The sequence below is a fragment of the Colias philodice genome, chromosome 3 (genome assembly GCF_061535455.1).
Source record: "Colias philodice isolate Cphi_HAF_F1 chromosome 3, ilColPhil1 Martin Lab GWU primary, whole genome shotgun sequence".
Lineage (NCBI taxonomy): Eukaryota > Metazoa > Arthropoda > Insecta > Lepidoptera > Pieridae > Colias > Colias philodice.
This window is the reverse complement of record NC_143088.1, coordinates 7428921-7449641: the sequence shown is the minus strand read 5'-3', so window position 1 is coordinate 7449641 and position 20721 is coordinate 7428921. Positions and strand designations below refer to the sequence as shown.

At 32.2% G+C, this 20721-nt stretch overlaps 1 protein-coding gene across 1 annotated transcript in view; it reads left to right on the top strand.

Moving 5' to 3' along the window:
• Glut4EF (Glucose transporter 4 enhancer factor) overlaps positions 1-18066 on the top strand; it is a 42840-nt gene extending 24774 nt beyond the window's left edge. Inside the window, exons 4-8 of the mRNA XM_089714529.1 lie at positions 65-222; positions 12796-12893; positions 13285-13443; positions 13646-13733; positions 13809-18066. Coding sequence (XP_089570655.1) covers positions 65-222; positions 12796-12893; positions 13285-13443; positions 13646-13733; positions 13809-13970 — 665 coding nt within the window. The 3' untranslated portion in view covers positions 13971-18066. The remainder of the gene's footprint in view (positions 1-64; positions 223-12795; positions 12894-13284; positions 13444-13645; positions 13734-13808) is intronic.
• Positions 18067-20721: the final 2655 nt, after the last annotated feature.

Below are 20721 nucleotides of genomic sequence, written 5' to 3'. Positions count from 1 at the left end.
TTGAATCTCTACAATCTCATTGGAAAATAAATATGGGTTAAGGGTGAACTATAATCTTCCTCAGGTGCGTGGGGTGGCCGCTCTTCAGTCTCTCCTGGTGCAAGCAGCAGCTCGGGGTCCTCGTGGCGCTCTGGCACCCCTTCCCCACCGCCAGTTTCATCCTCCTTCAGCGATGAAGGTATTGCCATGGATTATGAAGATCATCATCCACGTAAGAGGAGGGTAAGTAAACATTTTTATTGACTTTCAAAGTAGTACGTAATATAACATTAATGAATGACGTCGACATCTATCAGACTTTCGTTTGAAGTTTCTAGGCAGGAACGTGACCTAAGTTACATTTTATTTCCTTCCCAGGTTACTGGATAACGCTGTTGGTGAATACGGGGACGAAAGACTAGTTTTCGTTTAAAATATATAAAAAAACTGTAGTTAAATCGCAATGAAGGGTAAGAATGTCGTTATGTTAATAAAAAATGTACAATACAAAGATGTAGGGGATATCTCAAAATACAGCTCATTTACATGTTTAAAACATTTCGTAAATTTTAAATCATTTTGGGTGAAATTAAACATCTTGTTTAATATGCTTGGCCACCGTGTTACCAACTTCAATTAGACCGTGACACAAATCGTGCTCGCTTTCATATTACTACCAAGTAAATATGAGCTCGAGTAAATTACTTTGTTTATTTAGTTGGTACGCAACGAGTCTTTGTTACCTTAAGTTTTTAAATGCACCACTTTATACGTATTTGTAACGAAGTTTCGCCTAATGAGGAACTACTCATTGCAATACAAAGTATTTATGACGCACAATTAATTGAATGACTAAGACCCGCGCAGATGCAAGTCTTTGTTCAATGCGTAGATATTAACCCCATTGTATTGTATTTACGTATCTTTGGAGCTGGTATTTCAAACAACGCAACTTTCACTGGACAAACTGCAAGACACCTGTTCACCGTCGTTAGAGGCCATTATATCACAACTTTGAATAACGCTGTGCAATTCCTATTCCTCGTTTCGCAAACATAATGCTTCAAGTCAATTTACATGTAAATCATATTATGATTATTTTGATATCCATGTAATCTTATACAAAACAACTTTACTCATTTATTTGAACCAAAAAAAAAGTAAAAGTTATTCACACAGTACCTATGTATATTCATTCATTAGTGAAAGTTAATAATATGACAAAATGACCTCTTTTCGCGAGCTATTTTAACATAATGTGAAAAGATTCTATCTGTGTTTTTAGAAAACGAATTATATAATTTACTAGAGGTCCACCCCGGCTTCGCCCGTGGTACATATTTCGCAATAAAAGGTAGCCTATGTCCTTTCTCGGGTATCAAAATATCTCCATACCAAATTTCATGCAAATTGGTTCAGTAGTTTAGGCGTGATTGAATAACAGACAGACAGACAGACAGAGTTACTTTCGCATTTATAATATTAGTATGGATTATCAATCATTTGTGTATTTAACATGTAATAAATAATAAATGAGTACAGGTGAACATATTATGAGTTTTAAAACGTAATGCATACAGTATACACATGTGAGTTTGCTCATTACATAATATCGAAAGTATAATATGTATATTAACGATACACGTGGACGGTTCAGTGTGTCGCAGAGTCGCACATACAATGTCAAGGTGCAGTACTGCGGTCGCGCATTATGCAACGCCATTGTAAAATTGTTATAAATACATTTATGTTGGCATCGTGACTACAGTTGCAGATTTTATCTAGCTTCACTCACTTCAATATGTATTCATATTTATGATTATAAACATCTGTTCTGTACAAGATTCGTTGACTTTCTCTTAACTACCGTACAATGAATTTAAGAAAGAACAGCTTTACAAATTAAATTATGTAAAGATAAGGTGACAATAGAAAATAGATAATATTTACAATAGAAAATATTTTTTTCATCTAGTTCATTAGAAAAGTAACTATGTACTTAATAAATTTTAATATTTTCAACTCACGAGTAAGTATGTAACAGTAAAACTTTCAACTAATAAACATACTACATATTAAGCATAAAGAGGTCAAATAATGAAACACTGTAACAATAGTGTTATATTCAATATTTATAATTTACATCAATGGGTATAATTTATGTGTTAAAAAGTACAATAAACTTAGCTATACAATATGTCGATTACAAAAAAGTAGTTAAATAAAAAGAAAAATTTTAAAATATGGTATTGCGTAGATGAGGAGCTCTACATTTCATTTTGATAGTAAAATTTGGCAATTGTTTAGAAAATTGTATTCTATACATATCATAACGCGAATCATTCATGCATCTTTGACGTAATAGCAAAAAAACTATCCACAAGCAACAGTACGTACCAATTGGCATGCATAACATTTCAGTCCCACGCTCTACGCTAACCTTGTATCTACGCCAAAATACCGTGGGCGTACCGCTAGTCACAACTGCTCATCTCACTATTATCTACATCACTTACGTAACTACTATTTACACGAAACGAATGGTAGCCACAGTTTAAGTGAGCAATAAAATGATCATTATATACGGAGTAGGTATACATAATCTTTAATATCTACACTTTGGTCTTGTGGATACTATGCCGTATCTAGATTGCTGCATAACCAACTACTACTTTTATGTGTATTGAAATATAAAGAAAATGATAAATTGGGAATTAACAATTTTAAATATTTTAGTAATATTAATAAACATACTTTATCAAATGTTATCAAAAATGTTTACACAATGTGAAGTCAGTATAAAATAGATTTTAGTTCTAAACTTCGATTTAGCACTTTACTAGAAATGAATTAACTTATCGCATTGAAATCACGTAAGTTCTATTGCGGTTTCCACTTACTGGTAATGCTGAAACTAGTAATAGTTTAAGCATTACCAGTAAGTAGCAGCATTACCAGTAGGTAAAAGAAGTAATGACAGTATTCCGAGACATGATGTCGCCAAATGAATAATCACATGATGCCTGGCAACTGCGCAATCATTATGTGTAAATCTCATGTAGATATTATTGAAAATTGTTCCTCAGAAATGGGGTATTAGTGATTGCAAAAAGCAAGAAAATAAACTTTACTCAACACAAGTTCGATGACACTTTTATTACTGCGCATTTTATACTTTTTATGAATTTATCTCTTAAGAGCTGAGCAAGCTACTGAACGAATCACTAAATTAAAAATAATCAGATTGTCTACCGTCGCCTGCGCCGGCCGGTAACATTATATAAAAATCATTGACTTAGTTCGTCGTTTGGACACAAAAGGTGTAATACAAGAAGGGCAATCGTGCAGGCAATTGTGCGCTTGATGCATCATCTGATATCCGGTCTATACTTACCTGAGTATAATTTTTCTCGGTGTCAGTTCTCGGATTATCGGGCTGGGAGGTCACCGAACCCGCACACTGCCCGACACATGTGAAGTGAGAACCTGTTCTTGTGCACCATTTACCCCACACAACCACCACGAAACATTGCGTCAGCAAACAACTAATCATTCTAATTGTGCAGTGTACTTGAAAATTGTATTAACATCCTATAAAAGAAATGCAAACAGTTTATGTTGACTAGATAAGTTGTTACCATCTGTTATAATATATGAATATATTAGAGTATATTGTATGAGTGTAGGAGTGACGCCAGCAGCTGGCAGACCTTGACTAAGGACACGGTTATTATAACGAAGCAAAACCTAGGTAATATTCTGCATACAATAAACTTTTCGCATTATGTTTTTTAAAGAGTTTTCTCAAAATAAAACGATCGTCTCAAATTAAGATGCCATAAATGCAATGAAAGAATCCTAAAATGCAAAAGGTTATTTGCAAATTATCTATCAATGTAGAGCTTAAAAATCTCCACACTTACAGTATCGAATAATATTGCACGCCTCATAAGCGAAGCGTTGAGGTGGGTACTACTCACTCGGTCACTTCGCGCAAAACATCTGATTTTTCAAACTTAAAATGTCTTTATGTATCATACATTGCACTTGTAAGATAATACATACACACACATATTAAGAAAAAACACTATTTTTAACGTTCATGATATTTTTGATGTCATTTTTGTTATTTAAACTAGTTAAAAAACAGTTTAAAAAAGTTCTGTCTTGGACGTCCGTGTGTCTGTATGTGCGGATCCTTTTTCTTGTTAACACGATAGCGACCGAAATACTTTACTAATCGAGTCTTTTTTTTTCTCTTACGCTTGAGTATGCTCAGGAATAGAACCCTTTCATTTTTCAGGGTCTGATTCGATGTGGTTTAATTGTTATTAAATAAACAAAAATAATAATTAATAAATATTTATTAAAAAAAAATTATGAGGCGTGCACTTTTGGATTTTCCAAATTATTTATTAATATTGCAAGATTAAGGACCTTCATGAAGACTCGGTCTCCGCCCACCGCTCTGACGTGGACTACAATAGTCAGCCGGGTTGCATCACGGCGTGCTCGGTCTGCATTCATTGCATAATCATCACATCAACGCACGTCTTCATAGCAGTTTCTTTTAAAGTTTACATCAACCCGGAACTGTATTTTTGCACGTTCACCAAAGTGCACAACAGATAATATATTCACATTTACAAATCCGGGTATGTAGTGGTTCACTATTTTTATTTTCATGAAAATACATTTACCTATCTTATTTTACTAGCATACTTAATAAAGTATTGAATTTACTGCATTATTTTGCAAACCGCAAATTTAGCTTGAATCTTAACGATCCACGCAACCTTAACTTTTTAATAAGTATTACAATGACCCTGTGAGCTATATTGCCTTGTACATAAGTGACAATTTGTAAGGAAACGTTTTATTAGGAAGGAAAGTAATAAAATAAATAATGCCCACTTATGCAAAAAGACGAAAACAGCAAGTTTTGAAATTCACACTCTAACACGTGTAACTTCGGAAGCGTAAAAAATCAATCACACCACATCCAGCATGGACAGAGATTTGAATATAGATAAACTGTAAAAGTAAGAATACACGTCGCGTCGTTGCGAATACAGCAAATATTAAGAATATTTTTTTTTGCACCTATGCACACAATTATAAAAATACATCATATTATTACATTATACCGAGGAAGAGTTATAGACACATTGTTACTACTTAAAACTGTAAAAATAATTGTTCCTATAAACGGATAAACCCTCAAGTAATACGTCAGAATTTCAATCTTCAAAGAAACATCACATCACGAGGTCCAAAGTGACGACTACGTCAATAAAGTACGTGTTTTGTCGAAGGCCACCTTATCGTTGAGCAATGATAAAATAAGCCAATTGTTATCTGGAGAGGTGGCGAACAACTTCCGCGTGTGCTCACGGCCAAACTAATTATGCCAAGATAATTAGAATTACAAATCATCGCGACGCAGCCTCTCCAAAGAATTTATACAGCCACTTCAATATTTTCTAAACTACAGGCTTATGAATCTGATACATTACATTCAGTTGGTAAGATTCATTAATTTAAAGTTTTCTATAATATTTATTTTTATATAATACCACCTAAACTTAAAGATAATCGTTGTGTACGAGCACTATTTGTTGCATAATTTATAGATATCAAAGCAGTGTTACAACGATTTTACAACATCAGCCTCAGTAAAAGAACTATGTCTAATCAAGGTCTAATCGTTCCATTTAGTGATTGCATGTTGAATGTTACACTGGTGATTCATATAATTGCAAAGAACATAATTTTGTCAGTTGCCAATGTTCCAAAAATCCGTAACGATCAATCAGCTCTGAAACGAAAAAAAATGGTTTAAGACGTCGCGTCAAGGTTGTATAACGTTGCATTGTGTAGTATTTCAACACGCAGCAGATAAAACCACGGCCTTCGCGGTCTATATTTAAAACGCGGAAGACATTGCGGGACTAGAAGCGCGCGGATCATTCCCTGCTTCGGACTTCGGAGTTAGTAAACAGTTAGAAGTGTAAATGGCAACTGGTCGTGCGCGAGGCGGTATTATTTACACACGCAACACATAAATTCTATATAGACACACAAGAGACACACATTCGAATATTTGTGTTTCTGTCGAACTATAGTAAACGTTTTACACATTATTGTTCTGTTTTACGCAAAAATTATTTCCATCCTATGATTTATGAAGATTATGATAAATAATAAGCAGGACTACAATATGTGCAGTCTCAAATTTATTTATTTAAAATCAATAATTTCATAGCAAAACGCCGAAGAAATGCCTTCAAGCATTTAACATACATATTAGTTATATCTTTTATTTTTTTACCTAATATTTTCCTTATTCAAAGCAATTAAATTAATGGTTATTAATACCAACTATATTTATCTGAATTTTATATCAATGCTACAGTTAAGGCTACACTCATTTCTAAAATCACCCATTGTATTTCCTACAAACGCATACTTCAAGCAACTTGTCAAATAACTGCATATTTATTGATCGAAAGAAGGTTTCTTTATATTGACGCGACTGCTGTAATAGCTTATTTAAGTAGGTACCAACTGTGAGATTGTTGTTGTGCAATCGCAAAATAGGTTACATCCATATGAGTGACCTAGATACGGCATTAGCCGAGTCCTTTGTGCGACTGTATCATTATAGCTGAATATACAACATACTATAAAATATTTTTTGAATTGACCCATGACATTATTAATTTTAATACATGGTCCTTCAACATCTTGTTTGGGTACATTATCAATCCTTTGTTTTCTTTTTTTGACAATGAGTTAACTTAGCGAGAAATGGCGTCGCGGTCGTAGAGGCAAGTACGAACTTCAGTTTTGTTGTCTTTCCGTCCCGCTCTTCGGGTCATTGCCCGACACACCACACAACTCCCTCGTTCTAATAACCCTGTACATATCGGTAGCTTGATGCATTATCGTTTTTGTGGTAGACATTGTTGTCAAAAACAAAAGTACTAATTAAATATGAATCATAACTATATTATGTAACCAAATCTGTAACATTATCCTTTTCTCCTTGACGTACCTACATAAAAGACAGCTCAACCCCGTAATATCAAGTGAGCAGTTGGTTAATGAACATCATATCAAAATTAAAAGATCATTTTACTCATGTTTTAGTGTCTTGCACATTTGACCAAAAAAATGACATGCAACATTTTTACATGCAATCATAACGTGGGTGGGTTTCTTTGTATTTAGAGTATTAGATTTAGAATAAAGAATCTAAGCCAAATATAACCTAGTTTGGAATTGTGCACTTTAATCATAGAGTCCTACTTTTATCATAGATTCAAACAAAAGTTTCGTTAACTATAGCAGGTCTGCAGGTAGTTGGATAGACAGCCCGCTCCATTTTTCTCGATATAAATGCACGTCGAGCAATGTCATCGGGTAGGTGGGGGCAATACGTTTTTTTAACCGGCATCGACAGGGCAATGACTCCAAGACCGGAGCACTGCCCGTTCTTGACAGTTCAAATGTTTACATCTCGAAGGATCACTTGCTTCTCACTTCTAATCGTCCTATAATTTACATCGATAACTTTTTTTTAATTAAATTCATGAAATATTTCATAACACAAGATGTGCTTCTATCAATCAACACGATAAATAAATATTTTGAAAATAGTAAAATATGCACGTTCACAAAAAGCTGGAAAGGTTTTGGTTTCATTTCATTATCATAATATGTAAAAATATTTAATTAAGTAGATTATTTTAGTAAACTTACTACATTACTACATTATTTTAGTAAAACATTTCACATATAAACCAAAAAATACTACACGGGCTTATTTAGATTTATATTTTATATATCAAGTGGTACCAATGATCGTCGAAGGTCTTTATCCTAGAGGTTTTCGCCTGGAGGCCTTTGCCCGACCGTACGCCATAATATAAGTGTGTAAAAAAGGCTTTCTGATGTATCAAGCATTATCATAGCGGTGAGGCCGCGCGCGCCGACAAGATTGTGATAATAATATTATGTATGTAATAGTTTGGCAAGTCTATAAACCTGTTCGACAGATACTTGAATCAAATTCCACAGTGGCCAAACCAAATGTCGTGGTGGTGAATACCATCGAACGGCGGGAACAATGGCTGGGCGAGTTCATCAGACCTGATAATGAGTAGTCCCGCGGGTTCAATAAACTGCCTATTTTGCAAGTAAAATAAGCTTTATGCGACATCAAAATATCTGTAACAACGAATTCCTCCGGAATACCGTTCATAATAAATTGCGTAGAATTAAAATCTTGAAGATTTGCCAAATGTACGTGGTGACATTCACGGGATAATTGCTTCACATTGAACCAGATTTGGAACTGATAGGATATTTCATCTTATTTTGTGTTTGGGGATGTAGATGATTTCTGTGAGTTTATAGAAAAAGTGAAACTGTAACATGTCGGAACCAGTCGAGGTCGGTGACCAGCAAGGCGCCTCAGCTCCGATTGGCGACTGTCCGCTCCACTGATTCATCATCGCTGCTTATTTCCACCTTAGCCGGCCCATACCAGCAGCGCTGACTCATATGACGCACAAAACCTTTTGTTGCTCCTTCGTTAGTAGTTACTGCCTATTTATTATACGAGATCAAATTCATTGGACTAATTTGATGGACTATAACAATTGTTCAAAAATCTTCCTGTTATATTGTTATGTAGGTATAGGTCTTCCATCTATATGTTATGCATAAGGTCTACTTTGTGCACTTTTCCATCAAACACATTCTATACATGTACGTTTATATTTAATTTTTGAGTGTCGTTCATTTTTGAGTATAAAAAAACCTCGAGGGTATTGTACCCTCGAGGTAAAATAATAACATTTTTAATTACCAGGAATTCATGATAAGAAGAGCGTCTACATTCATTAGAATTTAGATACAGTTTTAATTTCATCTACTCAATCAACTTTGAAAGTACTTCAGTACCTTTTAAAATGTATACATAAGAATGAAGATAATCAAACATTAACATTCCACAGTGCATTGACCCGCCGCATCTATTCCCCTCGACATGGGGTGCATTCCGCAAAATGCTGCCTTAACTTAGTTTCGATTTTATAGAGTTATCAGTTAGGTATATTATGGTGAATAAGTATGTATACATGCAAAAAAAAATTAACCAAAGTTGTACCGGACACTTTTTTTCAAGCAATGCATTCCAAATCACACGAAAAATAAGCAGGAAAAGCATAATTGTAAACATAAATCGTGTTTCCTTGACAAATTTTCAAACACGTGCCACTGGCAAGCCAGTCTAGCCACGTGATCTTATTATTATCCTTTGTTAGATTTAACAGTTTATAATTTCTGTACTTCTCATACTGAACTGAAGTAAGTGAAATTAAAAAATGAGTCCAGTTGAAGATCAATCTAATGTATTTCTATTAATTTATTACACAAATTGAATTAATTGTTGTTGGAAATAACTGTTATAGCGCAAAACAGATGACCGCCTAATGCAGGAAAATACCACCGCCGGTAAAACGCAGTCGACATGACAGTGCGTTTGAAACATAAAGAGTCTTCCTCGTTGCTTGTACAGTTAGAACGAGATGACACCAAAACAGCTTATCTAGCCTCGATACACGAAGTAAATAAGCGGAAGGTCACTTGCGCGAGATATAAATATATTGCATCCATATGCTGAAAAGAGATGCAATGAAAACAAATCAATAAGTCATCTCGGCGTTTCTTCGTAGAAAGAGATGGCGCAACAACAAACCGGCATATTACCCGGCATATATTACTGTTTTACATGACTTTGAACCTTAATGCTAAGGATGAGATTCTTATTTTCGCGTGGTGTAGGATTTTAGAGTGACTTCGTTTTCCCCAGCCCCAGGTTTAATGGTTTAAATTTTAATACATATTTTTATAACATTAGGAAATTTTAGTTTAAAATTACGATAATATTCAAAAACAAATACATAATTAAGTAAATACCATCGATTAGATACTTTTTAAATATAAAATAAATGTAACCTTAAAAACATGGAGTCGTTTTAATATTCAAACAAAATTGGGGTACCGATTTTAAAATAATTAAAAGTGGTAGTCTGAAATAAGTTAATTACAAGACATTATTCTTGAGTATACTCGTGTCTGCATCACAGCCAACTCAAATTATATCATCACTGTGTGCGCACTTATAGCTCTAATATACTGCATACATCCAACTGCAATCCTCGGCACACATTGAAAAGTTCCGGCACGTGTAACTTGTAGCGATAGCACACAGCTGCATTTCTCAGGGACGCTACCTAGATATTATATAAAGCATTAGTTTAAAAGCCAATGTCTATTATGAATTTAAATGCATTTATCTATAAGTACCTATAGTTCTCTTAGATTTAAAACACATCATTTAATTACGTAATAATTACACGTGCTACTTTTGAATTGTATTGTCTTTAAAACTTTATGTAACTAAATCCAAGTGAAAGAAAATTTATTTATAATCATAGATGTCACTGGTCGACAATGATTTTGTTGCCCTGGATGTGAAAGTGGTTTCCAATAATTTAATGCATATTATATATAAAACTATTAATGGTTTTGGTAGATTGGCTCTAGTTTTTTTTTAATCCTAATTTTCTTATTAGACTCTAAAACGCAGCATGAAATAGATGATATATTTTTTTAACATCATTTATTTATTACAAAGTTTTACTTATTGTTTTATTTTAGTATTTAATTAATTCCAATGGATATAAAAATAGAGAAAAAGCAGTAAAACTTATGAAATAGTACAAGGAAATAGATTTTATAAGCTTCTCTTCTTAGTTAATTTTGGGACAATAGTTTTGTTATGGACCATCAGTAATCTGCCATCATGTGACGATCCCATATACCCTGATACCTTTATTCTATAATTTTTACTTCTTTTTCGATGCATTCTTCCTGTTTCTCACAGAAATTTCGCAGATTTACTGGATATCTATCCAGGAGACTGTGGGGAAAGTGTAGCTTTATGTTCGTATTTGCTCATAAAATAATGAAGTTTTTTAACAACTGTTGTGCAATTTCTTTATAATTTGGTGTTTTAAATTTACCTTAAATAACCAATACTATATCTTTCCATAATTTACATTCAGCATCAGTTATAAAATTTTGTTAAATTTTCATCTTTTATCAATTTTCGACACGCCCGTCCTGCAGGGCCGCCTTTTATTCTTCTTATACTTCTAGATTCCCTCAAAGGCCTAAATTCTCATATTTATTAATTATTCCTAATGAATTTGCTTTGTCTAATTCTATTAATAAAAACATCAAGGGAATTTCGTATCCTATCCACTTTGCTGACCAAGTGCTACTGGGTTTCTTCAACTCAATACAAACCGAACATTGTTGTTCATAAAAATGATTTTTTTACAGAAACCATTTATTATTCTGATATTCTACAGTCAGTTTTATAGAATAGGGTTATGTCTGAGCGAATAAATGTGCAGAAAACGTAATTCACCAAAAAAAATAAACACTTGTTAGTAACCCGTATTCTGAAGGGCCGTAAGAAATTTTAATATATGAAAATCCAAATTAAAAAAAAACTAGAGCCAATCAAATAATTTTAATGATTACATCTGCAAACTGGGTACTTGAAATATATAAATCTGTAGAAATATCCAGGGCACCAAAAAAAAATTGTTTTTTTTGTTGAGCTGTGTGTTATACGTACATACATTGTTTCAAGATTTTTATTCGTTAGGTACCTATTACCTAGTTACCAGGCTGGTTTATCGAGGGCCTAAAAGTAGGTCAGTGGTGCATTGAGGGTTGGGCCCTCCTAAACCAACCATCATTATATTTTGATATAACATTTGTTTTGGCACGTTTCAAATTACTTGATAGGCTGTTTTAAAATATTGTAGAAGTTTTTACATATTCTACTGTGACTAAGCATGAGTATTACAACTTTACAAGAGTAAAATCCATTTCGATTCGTTAATTTGAGTAATCATTATTTCAATAAGGTCACGTAGCATAAAGGGAACATTGTCCTCGATCCTCGAGTCCGTTGTTGATTCATACCCTTTGTCGTAAATCGTAATTAAGGTGAAATGCAATAGATACTGAATTATTATTTTTGGGAACACTTCTGAGTTTTCTGCGAATGTGTTTATTAAATGCTAAGAATATAAAAGATGAACGCAACCTTCGCAACCACCCTTGGCCGTGGTGGTACGTGACCTAGATCGACACCCCCGCTCTGTTACCTCATGCCTCTGACCTAACCTACTTTTAAATGCACTTGATACAGCTTTAGCTACCCAGCATTGAGCATTTAGCTTCGAGCGCCGAATTGGCGTCCCTGACATCACACGACTCTGACGTCACTAAATAGGTAGCTCTACCAAATTATAACGGCACATTGATAGATAAATATATGACTTTTCTACTGGTAAAAGAAACAAACATGTGTCGTCAATTTTGAAGCTATAAATTATTTATAATAATGTGGATTGATTATTAAACATATATTTAGCTATAACAAACGAAGCTATGTTATCAGGTCATCAGATTCTATTATATCTAGGCATTTATCTTCATAAAACTGGACATGCTATATGGCGGGCGTGGTTCGGTAGAAATATTGCACAAGAGCGAGTGAATGAGGCATACGACATTAGCAAGGCCACGGCCTAGAGCTGTTTCTATGTACTGGTTACCTTCATATAAACTACTATGAATGCACATGCTATTTCCTACATATCTAAAAGTTTATTTAAATAAAAATAAACGGTTTATTCATGTAATTTTTCTTATTGGTTCCAGGTAAACAGCGTTGTGTTCGAATGTACTTGGAGAGGCTGTGGCTACATCACAAATACCTGCTTCTCGATTGAAGCTCATATCAGACAAACACATTTAGGGTATGTTTGATATATTTTTTGAAAAAGCACATTCTTATTTAGTAATTAACTAAACGTGATTATTTGTGATTTGACTCTAAATAAAGTTAACCTATTGATGTGGTATAATTGCTCAGCTCAGCTGAATAGCTAGCTTATTGACACGGAAGTAACAAGGCTTTATAACAAGGTTGATTACTTCAATATAGTTACTACACGAGCCCTTTACATATGCTGTTCCGCCACAAAGCAAGGTCGGTGTCAGCGCAGCTCTTACGTAACTCCACAATTGAACTTTTAAATTTTTATTTAACATTGCGATTCAGTCCTAAAACATTTAAATCTTAATGACGAAATTGGTTGGAGTGTCAAACCGTGTTATCGGTTATAAAAGATTATGTTATGATTGCAGACCGAAGAAAGAAGGAGAAAGTGATCATGAAGAAGAATTCTACTATACTGAGCGGGAAGTGTCAGCTCCTGCGCCTCCGCCAACACTGTCCCACCGTGATATGTGCCGTCCGCCGCATGAAGATCCTGATTATCAACGTCAAATTGTGGGATCTTATAGGTATATACAATATAGTTTCATTAAAAATGTACAAAATTGTAAGATGATGTGAAAAAAAAGAAAACAGAGTTTATACTAAAAGAACTTCAAAACGGCAAAACGAAAATGTGTAAATCAAGAAATAAAATTGATTTACTCACTTTTATTGCTTTACAAAACTCTATGTTAAGAAAATTTAACAATTTTCATTTGTTTGTTTCAGGCAAGGACTCTTATCAACTATGCAAAATATTTCAGCAAGGTCCATTAGCATTCCCGTAACACATTCCTGGTCTAACTCTCACTCACCGGTACGTATTAACACAATAATTACTAAAATGTATAATGCTTTGGCAAAGTTAATAAATGTCCTTTATATTTTACAGAAACACATGAAGATTTCAGGAACAAGTGGATCACCGGGTAGTCCTGGCCGTAGACCACGCTCAGACAACAAAAAGTGTCGGAAAGTATACGGAATGGACCAACGGGATCAGTGGTGCACCCAGTGCAAGTGGAAAAAGGCGTGTACGAGGTTCGGCGATTAGCGGTCCAGCTCTACCTTCCCAAACTGTGTTGTGCTGTACGTAAAGTAACCATTCTACTGCTGTGTGGCTGTACCATGGATACTTCGCTACTTGAGAGACTTGTTAGTCGATTTAGACACAAAGTATTCCCGTGCGAATAAATTCCGTGTACGATAAGATTGGGCGTGAAGAAAATAATAATATATTACTGATGAATTATTTTAAGATATACATATGCGGAGTAATGTAATTATAATAATATTTTTAAATATCAACGGAGACATATTTTTTTCTCTTCAAATGTGACTCGTATTTTGACTACAAAATGGACATTGCCCACGTATTTTTGTAGAGCAGTAGATTTGCCTTTAAACATACGAAATACGTGTGTCGCTCTCGGTCTGAGACTGTGAATAAATAGTCATAAGTATATGATAAGAATAGATATAGAATAAAACTGATATTTACGTAGTGTGAAACATAGCATAATCACGGAACGGTTCAAATTGCCATTTGTAACAGAGCAACCCGTATCAATGTTGTCAGTTATCACCTTATCTTACATATCTGATACTTGAATGTAACTTTTTGTTAAATAATTGGGAAAAAACCATTATTTACGCTTCATTTCAAACTAAAGACCAAATTTAAATTAATTTGTTATTACGGCTTTCGTTATATTTTTTAAGTCGGATAATTTCACAAATACGTTTAAAGTTTCTGTTTTTCTTATTTGCTTCTTCTATTTTTATTATTCCACAATATAATTATGTCAGTGAAATCCGTCCACGTTCTCAAAGTGCGCTTTCAAAACTTAACAAGGCTTTCACACTACGAAAATAAGTTATTTATTTTATAAGACGACTCGGTGTAATAGCATTCCAGTCGCAATATAGTTCAGTGATATTTATCATTGCTTATTTATATGCATTGACTGAATAATTAGATAATATATGAATATTATGAAGTAAGTTTTCTCAGGTTTGACTAAAAGACTACACAAATTTAGACTTAAAATTTTACAAACATATCTGTACGTATACCTGTTGGTCCTATCAGATGAAGAAAATACTCAGCGGAGTTGCTCGCGCGTCATCGTGCTCGACGGGACACGCGTTTGGATGGTGCATGGAGTGGATGGAGTCCACGTGTCAAACATTGATGCACTGCTAAAATTACACCGTACACAATTAATACCTACGTATATATCATAGTATACCTGTGTCTGCGGATACATTTAGAAAGTGTCACACTGGTAGCACTCAAGGAAGAGACTATAATAATTATAAACAGTGCATTTATGTTTTTGGAATGTGTGACGATTCTAAAATGACGAGAATGATAATGACTCAAATGTCAGCGCAAACGCTGAACTACCTACGATGAGATGTTTACATCAACATACCAATATAGCGTTGCTTCAGATCTTAACTTGCAGAGTTGCAGATTTGACTCACACCTGAAAGCGGTGTAGGTACCTATTAAGATCATGAGTAAACATGGATTGATTGATTGAAAATTGAAATGATATGAAATACGGAAAGGGGTCATTGATGAATTCGCCGAAAGAAAATGTGAAAAAAGGGCTGCAGAATGAAAAAAAAAACAGGCAATTGCGAGCTGCAATATTAATTATTAAGTATTATAGTATAACTATGTATTTGTAAATAGATAAATTTATTGAAAATTATATTAATATGTTCTATATGTTAAAAAGAAAGCAATGTTGGTACGTGTACATACATATAAAATATTTATGTTGGTAGGTAGGTATTGATAATGTTACTTAATGTGATTGTTAAAAACGATAATTTTTATAGCAACACGACGTGCTATATTTACTTTAATATTAGGTAGTTACTACTATTTATAATGATTTTGATAAAATCGTTTCTTATACATTATGCGCGGTATATACCTTCCCTGCAGTTACCAAGATACATCGATAAATTTTATTTTTCTGCTATCAAATATTTTTGTATTAAGTTTGTACAGTAGGTGTAAATTCATCTAAATAATTGTGCCAATCACAAAGTTTATAATATCAATCTAACTAATCATAAGGTAATCCGCATACAACAAATGTTTCCATTTATTGAAGCGTGTTCAATAATCAAATATACTGTTGGTGCTTTTACAGTAATATCATAGCAAACGCACATTTGCGAGAAATCTCGCTGGATTAAATTAAGAGCTTAGATGTCTTGAAATATTAAACAATACTATATATTTTAATAGTCTCAATATTGGAGATAAAGGTAAAATATAACATAAATTCCTCTATACAAATATATCGTGTAGAAAACTTCATGAAAAATATTATATATCAAGCTTCAACATTTCTTGCCAAACATATAATAATTACGGTTACATTTTGTGTAACCTCAGATGTGTAGCTAATTATTATATATTAAGTACCTGCTATTTCTACCAAATATACCTACTTACAATTCATTTTGTTTGCTGTTTAATGGTTGTGATAAAATCATTGTTATGAAAATATCGAAGATTTTATTTCACACGGTAATCCGCGCTACATAAACCAAATGATTATGACTAGTAGGTTAAGGCGACAACTCAGCTAGCGTTTTAAAAACTGCCATATTTTAAGGATATAGTTGTAACTGCGGTTAGTAAATATTATCTAATATAATTATAGTTTTAATATTATAAAATTAAGTTTAAAAGTCATGATGTAGTATTTAATAATTTTAAGTACAATACTTTAATTGACTAACTTCCATTTATGCTACCTACCCTCCTTTCTATATTCTATTTTTGAACCGTCTTGGAACCGTCACATTTTTTTTAGAATGTTCAATTGAATTTAAAAACCATTTTAAAAGTATAAAAGAGCCTGGAATCATACGTTTTGTTTGTGTCATTTTACAATTTTCTGATACAATGAATGTCAGCGGGTGCTCGAGTTCGCTCAGCATAAAAATAAACCGATCTCAACTATCATGAAGCTATTAGATTTATTTTTACACAAATATAAATCCTATCCTTATTTTTCAAATTAGCATAATTATATTTTTTTATTCTTAGTAAAGACATCGTTATTTTTATTTACACGTATTTATAATTTTAATTTACGTACCTTTTAATTTAGCCAAATTTGCTCAATGTTGTATACACTCGACACCAAAGTCATAATAAAAAATAATATTTTTATCTAGCAGTACAAAGAAAACATAATAAAATTTCATATACATATGTATAAATGTATATACATATTTCGTTTCGTACTTGTCGGCACGGGCGACTTGCGTTCACCTTTTAATTTTTATAATATTATATTATCTAAAAAAAACTTATCAAAACATTAATAATCTCCACTTCTGATTTTTTTATATTAATTATATAAATTCCTTTTGACTTAACATGAACATTAAAGTTTATGTTGTACATATGTGTATGTATATATATATATTTTAGACACGAACGCTAGTCCAGACTAAGTCTTATTTCATGAAGGGCTAGAACGTTTTCGTTAAATTTAATTAAAAAGAGTGTATTATTGTATTTATTTAAGGCTTGAAAAGATTTTTTTTTTACTTAGTTGTAGTGTCATGATATTAAACCGTCTACATAGCAATGTTTTATAAGATATTATAATTATTTAATTTTAGTTGTGAAAAGCCTCGACTTCGTACTTAGTTTATTGAACATTTTGTAACGTCGCGTAGTTATTATTTTCTATAACATACTATGTATTTATATTTCAGTCATTTTTTGAATAAACATAATACATATATAAATGTTTAAATTTAATATCTTGTTATGCTATAATACGATTGTAGTGCTTGTTATGTTTATAATTACTATGGAATTTCTGTTACTAATTTTTGTGCGTTTTCTACTCTTATCTCTTATAAATATTTATTATCTTCCTAACAAAGTAAATTCAGATATACCTAATCTACAGTTTTGTCTTATATTTCCTTTTAACATATTTTAAATTGTCTTGGACTTGGTCAACTATGCATGTAAATATGTAAATTCATTCATTTATGTTATGATTAAGTCTTCTCACTTTCCGAGATGAAAATATTGCCTACTTGTTTCACAGTGTTAATATAGATACTATGCAATTTGAATATCGAATAAAATAAAATGAAAAAAACTTTGTCATCTTGTATATTTCATATCTATAAATATATTAAGGTAAAAATTTAAAAATGTACGTAATAAAGATTTGCATTATTTTTACGGTTCATAGAAATTTTTCAATAGTTCTTAATGTATTGTATTAATATGAATTTTCCTAAGTTATATTATGTACCTAATGAACATTACTGTATAACTGTAATTAGTGACTTTTACTTGATTTATGAACAAAAATTCCAAATGTGTATAGTGGGCAATAGATTTTTTTGAAAATATGTCTCCTGTTTGTAAGTAAAGTTTAGGGATTTTATCATATTCGTGGACATAAGGACCGTTCGCATATATACAGCTTAGAGAATAAAGATGAACTTGCTAATGTACGCGCTACAATGCTGATATACACTGTGTGATTTTACTTATGTACATGGATATTATGTTTAGTATTAATATTTTTGTTTAATTAGACAATACTCTGTTGCTGTTTTTATTTTTATATCACAATGAATTCATCTTTCTTTTCTTTATGTAATGGTCTTCATTAGTTAATCTTTTACGAAATTGTTTTCACTTTGGCATGTTTGCCGATGATACGATAAATGGAGCATTTTATGATGAAGATTGTAACTGAACACACTACGTACCTACCTATACATCCAGGCATGCTAATCGAACACAATATAGTGTTATAACTTATGTATAATCATAATAAATGAAGGAAATTTATTTTGTTGCAATTGGATTTTTTACTCGCATGAAATGCTTCATATAGGTATTATAATATTTTAACGATGGTTACCAATAGATTTAAGATAAAAATTGTTTGATCAATGATGAAGAATATTATTAGTATATTAATTTTCGCTCGGATAAGTAGGCATATTTCCATAATAATTATTGTCAATATCACAGCAGTTTTTACCGACACTGTCAGCACAACGAAACATACAAATAAACAACAACATTTTGCCACTTTTTTATCTCATATAAAATGATATTATAAAGCCATGCAGTAAATAATATGTCAAAATACATTGATATAAATAAGGGAAGGTAGAAACTAGCTGGCAGTTCTATCTACTGTGATATTAATAATCTATTTATTAATCTTATAGATTATCTATTATTTATAACTTTACAATGTTGAATATGATCGTGTGTTATATTTTACAGAATGAATATTAGTATTAGGTATCTAATGTTATATCGTACCTATTGCGAAGGTCCATAATGTGTTCCAAAAATAATTGATTTTATAAAAGATAAGATATAAATGTAATTTTTTGTTAATAATTCGTACCTAAATTGTTTATGAAATGGTAAAGAGAGAATGAATGTACATACACATAATATAATAATTGTTGACATCAGTCTTTGAAAAAACACAATAGACTTTCGTTATTGAAAACTACAAAATAACAAGCTCTCTATAATGTACTTATATTATTGTGTATAGTTTCTGCATTTGATCCAATTCTCTGTGAAACATTGTGTCCACTCATAACTTATCATTGTTTCACAATTGCTGTGAGAATTCGTAAATATATAAATTAATATTATTTTTTAAAAAGAAAACTGTATGTAGACTTTTGTCATGTTTATTGTACCTCAATAAGTTTAGAATGAATGTACCTATGTCTTGAGAAATATATAAAGATTCAATTATTGGTACTTTGTCGCATTATTTTTAAACCTTATATCAAAAGCGCCCATATAATGTTATGATTACTTACCTATTTTTAAAAATATGTGAACAAAATTTTGTACCTATAATTTCATTAAAATTTTTGTTTCAAGAAACATTGTGTGAAAAATATAGATCTTTTATTTTATGGATTATTAAAAATATGTTACAATTCGTATATATAAAAAATATATAAACTTTAGAATATAAAAAACGTGTTTCAATTCAGAAATTGGTGCCCATGTTATGAGTTATACCCAAAGTCTATTTAATATACATAATTATGATTTGCATCAGCAAGAGTTAAAATATGATTTGCCACCACACACCCAATATGTTTTAAAACCCCACAACAATTATAACTAAATATTTTTTCTATTTATCTGGTTGCCTAATAGTAAGTATACCTATATACGTCAGTTACTGCCAAACCACTAAGCAAAATTTAATTATTTATTTATTTCAAAAACATCACATGCCATTACAGGACAATGCCCAATGCGACAAAGATACAATTTTATTATACAAAATAAACTTACTAACTAAAATCTGCCTATTGGCTTTGATAAAACATTATATTATGGTGGTACGCCGTACGAACTACGAGACCACTATTAGGTTCAAGTTCAACCAATAATAGGCCACATTTTATTTGAATATAATTTTAACGGGTATAGTTTTAGCTATCCGTAACTCCCTACTATCCATAGTCATTCATATTACATATAACGTGGAAGAAGAAAATCGCGAATGTGTACCTACTTTATTGAACGACGTCATGAATAACCATACTTAATTATTAAAAAAAAAATAGTAAATGAGATGTCACTAAATGGGTCTTAAAAATAAAAAAAGGCAATTTAAATTGCAATTACGTACTTTAGATAATCGTAAAGTGAATACTAGGTACGTACTAAGTGAGTACTGAATACTAGGTAGCTATAAGAAAATTGGGTAGAAACTTATAAATACGCGCTGTGC